The sequence below is a fragment of the Haliotis rubra genome, unplaced genomic scaffold, assembly GCF_003918875.1.
Source record: "Haliotis rubra isolate DU_JTF1 unplaced genomic scaffold, ASM391887v1 Scf1066, whole genome shotgun sequence".
Lineage (NCBI taxonomy): Eukaryota > Metazoa > Mollusca > Gastropoda > Lepetellida > Haliotidae > Haliotis > Haliotis rubra.
Window position 1 is genome coordinate 236265 of NW_025764966.1, and position 12215 is coordinate 248479.

At 38.4% G+C, this 12215-nt stretch overlaps 1 protein-coding gene across 1 annotated transcript in view; it reads left to right on the plus strand.

Moving 5' to 3' along the window:
• Positions 1-10611, plus strand: part of LOC124279057 — a 23931-nt gene extending 13320 nt beyond the window's left edge. Inside the window, exons 19-25 of the mRNA XM_046714859.1 lie at positions 1596-1677; positions 2140-2306; positions 5010-5275; positions 6109-6211; positions 8560-8668; positions 9301-9431; positions 10396-10611. Of these exons, the coding sequence (XP_046570815.1) occupies positions 1596-1677; positions 2140-2306; positions 5010-5275; positions 6109-6211; positions 8560-8668; positions 9301-9431; positions 10396-10542 (1005 nt within the window). The 3' untranslated portion in view covers positions 10543-10611. The remainder of the gene's footprint in view (positions 1-1595; positions 1678-2139; positions 2307-5009; positions 5276-6108; positions 6212-8559; positions 8669-9300; positions 9432-10395) is intronic.
• The last annotated feature ends 1604 nt before the right edge of the window (positions 10612-12215 follow it).

Genomic DNA, 12215 nt, shown 5'->3' on the forward strand with positions numbered 1-12215 from the left:
GCATCGTCACGGCGTCTCTTTCAGTCAATACTCACTAAGCTTAAATCTGAAGCAAAAGGACCATTGCAGTAATCTGAGGGTCACCGTTACCTCCAAGGGCCACGCACCGTATGTGTGATAGGTTTTGTAGGGATCACAACGGTGATGGTCTACTCACGTCTTCACAATTCTAAAGTGATAGAACCATACATTTAAATATGCTGTCCCACCAGAGACCATATGCATGGTCTCTGGTCCTACTAATGCATGTGCACAAGGTGACCAGAAGTCACTGTACCTAAGGTGATGCTTAGCGGCAGGTAAGATCGCTTGGCGATTATTCCCCTCGAATTAGCAGTCTTCCACGTGTATACAATCAACATTATTTAGCACACTAAAAAACTTTGATGGTGGGAATACATTGAATGCACTGAATTTGCTCAGTAATGCCTATGATTGAAGAATAAGCATTTTTCAAAATCGCGCGAGGATGCTGATAACTCAAAGTCTAGTTGTCGGTAACGTGCAATGAATGATGCTGGTAACTCATACTGTCCTGCTTTAGTCGGTTAACAGAAATTATCGAGTTATGTTCAAATACAAAGGAGATACTAATATCAATTCTTTGTTTTACACAGATGTGTACTACTGCTACATTGACAGTATGAGCGACTTTTTCTTTGCGCCGGAGAGTTGTTGCTTGTCTTGAAGCAGGGTGTGTTAAATCGCACTATTTATGTGGCGTTTCATAGAACTTGAGAGCGGATTTGTGTGCCCATTGTCTATTTTGCTGACAGCTTTTTATCTGTACTTCCTCAATTCGGACATTTGACATGTTAATTTCGTTGCAGTGTTGACGTTTAATGTACATTTTACATCGTGCAGTTATTGGGTAGAGCTGAATATATAATGCTATATAGTCTGTCAACCTACTTTAGGGGCTTCTATGATTGGCATTCTAGAAGTTGGGTAGATGAAGAATGAGGACTATTTTATGGATGTACAACTTCTTTATTCTATATAGGCGACGTTTCGACATAGATTCTAATGTCGTTGTCATTATATATAATTATATAGAACGTCGCCTATATAGAATAAAGAAGTTGTATATCGATAAAAATAGCCCTCATTCTTCATCTACCCAACTTCTAAAGTGCGTCATACGTCGTCTTCATGGAGACGTGGCAGTCACAGCCATCAACAGACTAAGTGACAACGACATTAGAAACCATGTCGAAACGTCGCCTATATAGAATAAAGAAGTTGTATATCCATAAAAATAGTACTCATTCTACTTTAGGGACTGCTAATTCGAGGGGAATAATCGCCAAGCGATCTTACCTGCCGCCATGTTGGTAACGTGCGTTACCAGCATCACCTCAGGTACAGTGAAAAGTGGTGCCATGGAAAGAAGTCGTACTGATTGAAGGATTAAGAAAAGCATAAATAATTAATTACAACGTGTCATAAACTGCAATCTTGTTTCCAAAGGGTAGTATTTCAAACGTGATATCAGGAAATAAAAGCAGTCGTTGAAACGTTTTATGGAAATATATCCCAAATTACACTGAGAAGGAGAAAGTGTGATAGGTGCAACCTGATTTTATTTGCTTTAGCGTGGATCCTGTCGACCAATAGTTCCTGCACAGATGAAGCCAGACGCTAAGATAGCGCAACCTTCACACCTTGATCCAACACGTAAGAGAAATACATTAGTTGCATTTTAACATTTTAATCAGTCAAAATGTGTAAACAAACATATGGTACTGCCTCGAGCTGGCTTAAGCTTCACCAAAACAAAATACTTCGTACTTCCTTTGTATGTGGTTTGGCTGATGACACTGTTGCAGTATTGCAGTTGGATCTAGGATCAATAACACAGCGAGAGTCCTACTCGCGTAGTCGTGTTTGGTTAACCCTTCAGTCAGTTATAGTCTAGCTATGTAACGGCAGCTTGTAAATAATCGAGTCTGTTCAGTCTGAACAAGTGACTGATAACACAAGCAACAGTCCATGTGGTGAGGTCACGGTGACACGAACAAGTCACCAAACCTGGCTACACTGTCAATTACACCAAGTATATATTGCTGGGGAGCTGTTGTGATCACTGTGGTATGTAATGTAAATATGTAGTGTTACGGAAATGTGTCACCTTTCCAGACTACAGTCCACCTGAGCACCACTGGCCAACTCCAAGCGGTATCACGGAGAAGCTGGCTAGGGATAAATGTAGAACGGCGATATCTAAATATACACACCATCAGTGTTCCTCGTTGAAAGATCTCAACATCGACACCTTTGTACTCTCTTGTGCTGAAGACATTCAGGTAATGTATACACATGTTTCTGAAGGAAGGGATATAATGCACTTCTCGAATAAGTTTGAACATTACTGAACTTGGTAGTTCACTGGACAATAGCCCCATATGCGTGAGTGCGCGTGAGTTCATTTTTACATTACTGGAAAGAGTTCTTGTACACATAACTGAAATTAATCGTCGAAAATATATAAAATACACAGCCACCGAAATAAAAATCCACCATATTATCTTCCCCCAAAAAGGTAAATTAAAACATTTGCTTCAGAATTGGAGACCCATTTCATTGCTGAATATAGCATATAAAATCGGATCATCAACTACTGCAAACAGAATAAAAACAGTACTACCTTCTACAATAAATGAGGATCAAAAAGGATTTATGTCAAAAAGATAAGATTGAATATACTGAGTATATGAATATACCTGGAATTCTACTTCTTATCGACTTTGAAAAGGCATTCGATTCTATTCACTGGCAATTCATTCAACAAGTTCTCCTATTCTTTAACTTTGGACCATCGATTACTAGATGGATAAATACCTTCTTTAATAACATTCAATTCATGTGTAGTTGTAAATGGTTTCCCTTTCAAATTATTTCGATATCTCAAGATAATGCAGACAAGGAGATCCCATCTCCCTTCGTATATTTATACTGTGCGCATAAATTTTGGCAACAAAGATTAAAAATAATAACAAAATGAAAGGAAAACAAATTGAAGATACAGAATACCTAATTTCCCAATACGCTGATGATACTTCATTAATATTAGATGGCACTGAAAAATGTTTACAGGCGACTTTAGAAATTCTTAGTAAATATGCCTCATTTTCAGGCTTAAAAATAAATGTAAACAAAACACAGGTATTATGGATAGGCTCAGAAAATAATTAAAAAAGAAAGTGTTTGCAGAAACTGGAATCTAGACTGGAAGAATGACTCGTTTACACCATTAGGAATCGTATTTACTCGCAACATCGCAGACATGGTTGAACGCAACTATAAAGATAAACTCAAGACTCTCAAAATTTCAATGAATCAATGGTTAGCAAGAGATCTAACTCCTTTAGGTAGAAATACCATATTGAAAAGTTTACTTTTACCGCAACTTAATCATTCATTTGTAACTCGACCCAACCAAAATGATCAAATGATTAAGGAAATTTAGCAGCTTTGCTATAAAGTTATATGGAGAAACAAACCAGACAAAGTCAGTCGAGACACTATCACAAATAATTATGAACACGGTGGAATACGAGCCCCAGAGATAATAAATCTTATTCAATCACAAAAAATATTATTGATTGAAAGACTCCGATTAAAAAACAAGGAAATTGCTACAAACCAAGCCACATTGCTACATCGACAGCTTTATACAAACATGCGAAACACACATACTTGAATCAGTTATAACACAACAAACAAATCACTTTTGGAAAAACACTTTGAAATCATGGTGTAAATTCGTAACCAGAAAAGCAGAAAACGCAAAAAATGCATGTGGTATCTTATCCCAACCCTTATGGCTAAATGACAATATAAAGATAGATGGAAAACCAATCAATTATAAACATTACTCAAGTAAAGGATTACTTATATAAACGACATGTTTGATACACAAGGTAACCTTTTAAGGGTGGAACAATTAAAAACATCGTTTGGGTGCAAAACTAACTTCTTAGAGCGTCAAGGAATAATAGAAGTCAATTAAATACTTATGCAAATCCATAAACGTCCATATTGAAGAGAAATTTCAATCTCTGCTTTTGCCCTATCTTTTAAGAAATATAGTAGGAAGCACAAAAGGATGTAGAGATATTTATGACATACTCATCAAAGGAAAACCTAGAAAACCTTAACACACCGAAACAAGTGGCGAAAAGAACTTAATGAGTCCATTGACAATAACACATGGGATACCATAGAAAAAAACCCCTTTAAACCGTATAATAGTGTAAAAGACTCTAGGTTTCAATACAGTATACCGCATAGGTTTCTGCCAATGGTTTACTAAAAAAAATGAAGTATAAAGATTTACTTTGTGACTGTAAATTCATAAAAACTATTGGAAGAAAATAGAAGAATGGATATTCGAAAAAACATGGTCAAATATTATCTTTTCATAGAAAAATATTATTTTAGGATATCGCGAAATGAGAAACCATGTTCTGAATGTTATAACAACAGTAGTGAAATACGATATATACAAAATGAAACAAAGAGATAAAATACCAAATTTAAAGTACATTATAACGTTTTAATGCCTACTCAAATTGCAAGTCACAATCTGTTCTGTTAATCTGGCAGTATATATAATGCCCTGCTATTATATTCTCATGTACCTATTCATTTCAACCTGAATTGCCTGTAAATCGATGTATATATTTGTGAATCGTGCTTATACCAACCTGTTATGTAATGAACTCCCTGTAACACTTCGATGTATGGAGATCCCCCCCCCCAAAAAAAAATAAAAAAATTGAAATTAATCGTCGAAAATATATAAAATACATAACCACCGAAAAAAGAACATATTAATTGGTTACTCAGTCGTTTGTTTCTAAAGCGCAGGTGAACAAGACAATGAGGTTCTTCCAAATTCCGATTTCCTAAATTGTCAAAACACACATATCTACTTAAAAGCAATAAAAACATGTGTTCAAGTATGTAATATTATGTAACAGCCATACTTTCCCCCTTTCGAATAGGCAAGCGACGACTATACGTTTATCTCATCTGCTGTCCATGACTTCAAATCTCAGTGTGAGATATCAATGACAAGCAACATAGACAACTACAACAGGACGGCCAATGGGACACTACAAGCGCCTGGCATTCTCTCGAAGGCATGCCCTAATCTGTGCAGCATGCATGGCACATGCGCTGATGGCGTATGTCAGTGTGAATCTGGCACAGAGTGGCAGGACTGCTCCGTGAAGACAGGACAACCCTTTAATATTACTGGAATCGAGCAGTAAATATTGTACTTTGTCTTGCTATGTCACTTTAGGGATTCAGTGATTTTGTTTTAAATACGAATTGACAGTACGAAAAGTCAGAAAGATAAATTGGCGATCCACATTGAAATTGTATACAGATATCAAAATGTTATATTGTTTTGAAAATGTGCCTCCATTAATGACACTTTGTGTTCATAAGACATCCCAACAACATATATCACTTCTTTGATTGGCATTCTAGAAGTTGAGGATATGAAGAATGAGGACAATTTGATGGATATACAACTTATTTATTCTGTATAGGCGACGTTTCGACATAGATGCTAATCCACTTGCTTGACAACGACATTAGAATCTATGTGGACACGTCGCCTATACAGAATTAAGAAGTTGTATATCCATACAATTGTCCTCATTCAATATATATCACATAGAGGGGAATGTCCGAAATGCTCTCAATTCTTTAACAATATTGGCGCCGAGGGACCGCATTAACTATGGCACGTGTTAAGGATATTTTAAGAAATATTCCGATAATGACTGACTGACTGACTGAGTTTAGATTTACGCCGCTTTTAGCAATATTCCAGCAATATCACGGCGGGGGGACACCAGAAATGGGCTTAACACATTGTGCCCATGTGGGGAATCGAACCCGGGTCTTCGGCGTGACGAGCCAACGCTTTAACCACTAGGCTACCCCACCGCCCCTCCGATAATGAATTATATATTTTGTGTGACGTACTAGAACATAATGCACACATTTTAAAATTATGGATTGAAATATAACAATGCAATGAACATCCGGAACAGGCTGTTAAGAAGTAGCTGCCTTCTCTGTTCTCAGAGCCGCCCTTTGTGATAAATCAAAAGACACCAACTGCTTCAATCCTCGTCTAGTGGTGGACAACTTGGGTGAAGTCAGCACTTGTATGGTTGAACAGGCGGGTGTAAGTATGCTCACGAATAGTTCTTTCGAGTGAAAAATGTTTATGTTCACCAAGGAAAAACTGTGCCTCATTTAAAGTTGCTAAAAACAAAATGTAATTTACTCTGAAATAAGGAAATGTATCTTCCAGTAAATATTCATGAAATCGTCTACGAAACTTTAGGTCGTGATTAACTATCGGGTCTTTGCGTGTTGGTTGGGAGCATCATACTCACACATGTGGAACTGAATGTGAACGGTACCCATTGACCGGCCGTTAACGTCCGCTCTGTTGGGCCAAACTGAGAAATCTTCGACAGACATTTAGTACGTTAAGCTGTTGTCAACCATCTAGAGTCTTCCATGAGTCTGCATTAGCCCAAGTGATTTTGTCACACCCGACAAAGACGTTATTAAATGAGTTGTCACACCACCTGCCTCGTATGTGTCAGTTAGTTATCATAAAACACTGATAGGACGAAAAACTAAAATATATTTTTTCAATAACATAACATTAACACCTCATATGAAATACAGTTCCCTTTTACATTGATATATTACAGTGGGAAATTTATGATATAAAAAAAGAGCTGTTTTAAGTAGTGCTCGATTCATTTATGGGTGCATCGGTTTTTAAAGAAATATGTCATGTTTCATTTGATATGAAAGAAGTGTAACTGTTATATACTAAGCAGCAAAAGAAACGTCAGTTTGGAATTTTCCTTGGCAGAAACGGATAACTGTAAACTGATTTAATGTTTTGATTGTATATTTTTGACAACATCTCCAACTTTACCTGAGCAAAGACATTCCTTCCCAAACTCAGAATGGAACCCAAAAAGTGCATACTGATCTCGGGTGTTCTCCATGTTTTTCATGCAACTTAAACTGCACGTGCTGTTCACAAGGACCAGCCCTATAAAATGCACCCCGAAACCTGGATGAAACATTCACATTATAACGTCAGCACGATGCCGCGACTCACGACAGCTCAGAGGAACCAGGTGCTAGGTATACTTGAAGGTGGCCACACTGCACGAGCCGTAGCCAATCACTTCCAGGTCAACGTTCGGATCATCTACGGCTGCAGCAACGCCACAAATGATCGCCCCGTAGTGGCAGACCAAGGGTGACCACAAAACGACAAGACCGCCATGTTGTGCGACAGCATGTACAGAATCCCTTCATGCAGGCATCCGAAACAGCACACCAGACAGTGGGAACACACGGAAGATCAATCAGTACTGATACAGTACGCAGACGTCTTAACAGCGGTAACCTCCATTGCCGTAGACCTTACCGTTGACCTATCCTAACCCCTCGTCATCGGGCTGAACGTCTACAGTGCCCTACAACACCAAAACTACAGGCAATGGAGAACTGTTCTGTTCACAGATGAGAGTCGGTACTGCGTATCAACTGCAGATGGCAGAACAAGAATATGGCGACGACGTGGTCAGCGTTACTCAGACCAATGTGTTATGGAAAGAGACTCATGGAGAGGTGCAAGCATCATGGTATGGGGTGGAATAGGCCTGAACCAGAGAGTGGGTCATGTGGTGTTCCAGATCTGTGGTCCAGGGAGAGGAGGTGGCATCACAGCGGTGCGCTACATCGACCAAGCTCTCAGACCCCATGTCATACCACATTTCGCACATCACCAGAACAACATTTTGCAACTTGATAACGCCCGGGCCCATACTGCCAGAGCTACACGGGACTTCAAACAGCACAACGGTGTCAACATTATGCAGTGGTCAGCCCTTAGTCCTGATTTAAACCCAATTGAACATCTTTGGGATGAAATTCAGAGGAGACTGAATGTCATACCAGGCCGAACACAGCCGAGTTATTGCGCCAGGCCTTTCTCAGAGTGTGGTTCCAGGTGCCAATGACCTTCATGAATCGATTGGTGCACTCCATGCATAGACGCTGTGCTGCAGTTATTGCCGCTCGTGGTGATCACACTAGATACTGAAGTCATGGGTCTGACTGGACTGCAAACATTCACGTAATGAGTTATTCATTGATTTGTCAAGATATTGTACACAAAAAATGTTTCTGATCCGCTCATTATGTCCATTTCTGTAATGATTTGATTACAGTGCCTATCTAATTTTGAATTCCTACTGACGTTTTTTTTTGGCTGCTGAGTATATAATTCTGCGACAGTTCCTCTTGACATATTTCCCACTCACCCATGCATAACGTTTTTCCTGTAACCAAACCACCCTTTTAATAACACGCAAATAATGTGATACTTCATGATATCTCTTTAATACATTATTTATAATCCAATGAGTATTTAAACGGGTCTTAGCGTGTCAATGATAAAATAGTTACTTTCAGACTGACTAATTTATATTTTAGTACCTGAAAGGTAGACCTCAACAAGGATTTGGGAAACAGTCGGTGAAGTTTGTGAGAGAACACGCTTCCATCGTCGCCAGCAACCTGACGCCTATTATTAGGAACTTAGGTAATGTTCGTCAAGTGAGCCATGTGCTCTGAACCCACTTTTACAAAACGTAAAACAAAAAGGAAGCTACAACTGAAGTACAAGACACCACATGCTTGTTAATTATCTCCTTAGCGTGAAGGGACATTACCTGTAGAGGAAGGAAATATGTTGTATACCGTTCTGGAGCCACATACTTTCGGAAAGACAACGATGACATGCTTAAAGTGGAAACGTGAAATGCCTATTCAGTGATAAAGACGACAAAATCCCTTCCACATCTGTAAGGAACCTCTGCTAAAAGCAAATTCAATTATACAATCTCAACCATAATTATAATGATCATGATTATTATTATGAGTCTAATTTCTCCTGTCAACTAATCTAACAATGTTATGATGCTTTCCACTGTTTGCAATGCCCATACCTTGCCTGTCATTACAATACTATGTATACGGGCCAGAGGCCTTATGTACAATAAACCATCTTGATCTTGATCTTGATCTTGATCACATATAAATGTGTTTCAAGCCACACGAAGCAATATTATTTATGACGATTCAACATCAGTACTATGTATCTGTAACATTACTGAGGATTCTAATCCCACATTAATCCAATGTGACATTGTGTATTCATCCCTAACATTACAGAATTTGAAGCGATGTTTTTCAAAATATTCCTGACTGAATCAACGACCTCCAAGAACCAAACGTCATCCATCAACTACACCATATACGACGGCACGTGCCAAATGTGTGAACACTTCATTTGCTATGAAAGGGTAAGTTCATATTTCAGTTCAAAATGACATTTTCCGATCAGTTACTATTTTGGCGATAACAACTGGATACATCGTATGTGAAGTTAAAATTAAAAATCAAACCGGGAAACAGTCCGTAAATGAACTAGGTGTCAAACCAACAAACAGCAAAGAAGTGTGACGTAATTCTAAATTAAACAAATTCACAAATCACTACAAATCACAACAGAAGGTATCACTATTGCAGTACAAACACAGTAGCAGTACAAATTCATAGTTAATATAGTACAATAGCAGTGATTATAGCAATAAAGACAATGACGGTAATATTCACTTTCTCAGCAACAGTAATGCAACTTGCAACTATAGGCCAAGGCAGGGTATAACGAGCATCACACACGATGCTAGTCTGTTAGTAACTTGTGATGTAATGTGAGATGAGAGGTAAGGGCTAAACTTCCCTTGCATACCCCATTGTAGTACACTCCAGATCTTACTGTTTAAATCTAGTACAAGTGTAAATATAGAGCACACCCTGCCCACTATCGTTAACACAATGTATTACACTTGGAACATTGATACATAACGAATAACACAGCTACATAACACTTATATTGGTATGTTTGTCTAAATGATGGACGTTTCTGAATGTCATCTACATACAAAATACTGTTATTCATCATCTATGTTGTGACGAGATACTATATATGTACACAAAGTCCTGATAGTACCATGATATTAACCTTGGTTTTCATACTACGAATTGGAAGCAATGCATAAGGAATAGCAAAAAGTTGCTTATCTTTTAGTTAAACTGGAAGAGTAGTTTTTCTATAACACATACTTAAATAATTATTTTCATTATCTAAGAATACATTAGAAATGATTTTCTTTGGCTTCCTAATGTACCGATTGTGTAGCACTGCATGCAGCAGTTTACCTTAGCTTCTCTATCCATGTTATCGTGTAGCTGATATTGTTTCAGCTGGATGCGTGTACCATCAATGGAAGGTGCTACAAAGATGGCCACGTTGACAGGATTAATGGGACATACAAGTATGTGTGCGACCCTGTCACTTCACTCGACCAATGGACAACTGTCCCAACAGTCTGGAGGGGACACAAAAACTGATGCAATGATACACCTGCTGTAATGTCAGGCATGAAAATAAAACACTGCTTTCGGGTAGAAGGACATTTATGAATGGATTTTGTGAACTCATACTTACCAAGCACGGTTTTGCGGATAGCATTACCAAAACGCAGTTGGCTTAAGTTTCTTCTTGGAAAAATAAATACACGTGATTGTGTCAAAAATGTCATTTCAGTTTCTCTGCTCAATAATGAATAACAACATGACGCCCCCTTTCGTGACAACATAGCATACATAGAGGATACTAAACGACCTTCCGTGACCTTCCGTCTACCGATATTACACTAGTGTAATATTGCCCTAAAATATTACACTGCAGTATCTTCCGTGGGCGAGTAATAAATATGTACATGCAGACATAAAATTGAACATACATACATATAATGTACAAGTAGCGTGTGTGACGTATGTTGTATTGGAAAGCTTTCTAAAAGGGCGTTGTGTATTCATTGCTTCAGCATTGGGAGCCGTGCCAGTTTACACTTATCAGAGGGTAGATCTAGACTACCAGTTGTCAGACTTGCAATTTGCACAAGCCGCGGTAACTGAGTGGGTTAGATCGCTGTCCTTGTGTGATTAGGTGCCTTACTCTAAGAGTGGATTCTTAAACAGGTGCGAGAATCTGCACTCTGCAATCTGAGAAAGTGTAATACAAATTACAACATATGTTTAAAACGTTTCTGTGACGCCTATTTGATTTTACATTTCTGTTGCCGCTTATCACACAATCTGTGAGTCGCTGGTAAAGTTGGAAACAAAACTAGAAAATCAGAAATCGGTTTCAGTAGATCCTTAGATACCACACGCGTAGTGAATGGTCTACTAGGGCATTACGGTGTGAGGGGGCCTTGCTTCTTTTGACTATTTGTGACTTCAACTGCTCTTTTCGCCCAGATTTCATGGACAGTCATGCGACATTTGCTCAGAAGTTGTTCGATCAAGGTACACCACTCAAGGCCTCAGTGTATGTGTGTGTGAGTTTAGTTTTACGCTGCACTCAGCAATATTCCAGCTATATGGCGGCGGTCTGTATATAATCGAGTCTGGACCAGACAATCCAGTGATCAACAGCATGAGCATCGATCTACGCAATTGGGAACCGATGACATCATTCAAGGCCTCAGTTAAGCTTTCAAAAATTAGAAATTTCTTAATTTGAAACATTAGTGACAAAAATGGTGTTCGATGCAATTCCCCGTTTAGGTTGTGCCATACCTTAATGATTCTTCAGGTGAACAATTCAAGAGATTTTTCATATGTTTAGAACGGATGCCACCAGTGGGTCAGCATACGCTCACTGTTTCACGATCACTGTTATCATCACTGCTTCATTGTGATCCATAAACACAAAATATGTTTGATTGTTGTTTGGGTGTACGGCAGGGGTGTGTCCTTTGTCCATATCTATTCTCTATGTTTATCAATGAATCACCGCGGAAAATTGGATCCACATGTAAACCTCGTATCCAGTTTCATCCAGAGATGACTCTACTGATTTTGTCATTGTCTGTCGACGATATCATTTTAATATTTGATACAGTTTTTGGTCTGCAGAAAACAATATTCATTTTTAATCATATAGTAATGGTATTATGGAGGGAAATAAGTGTGTGCCATGCTATAAGTATTTCGATATAATTTTAGTAAAACCA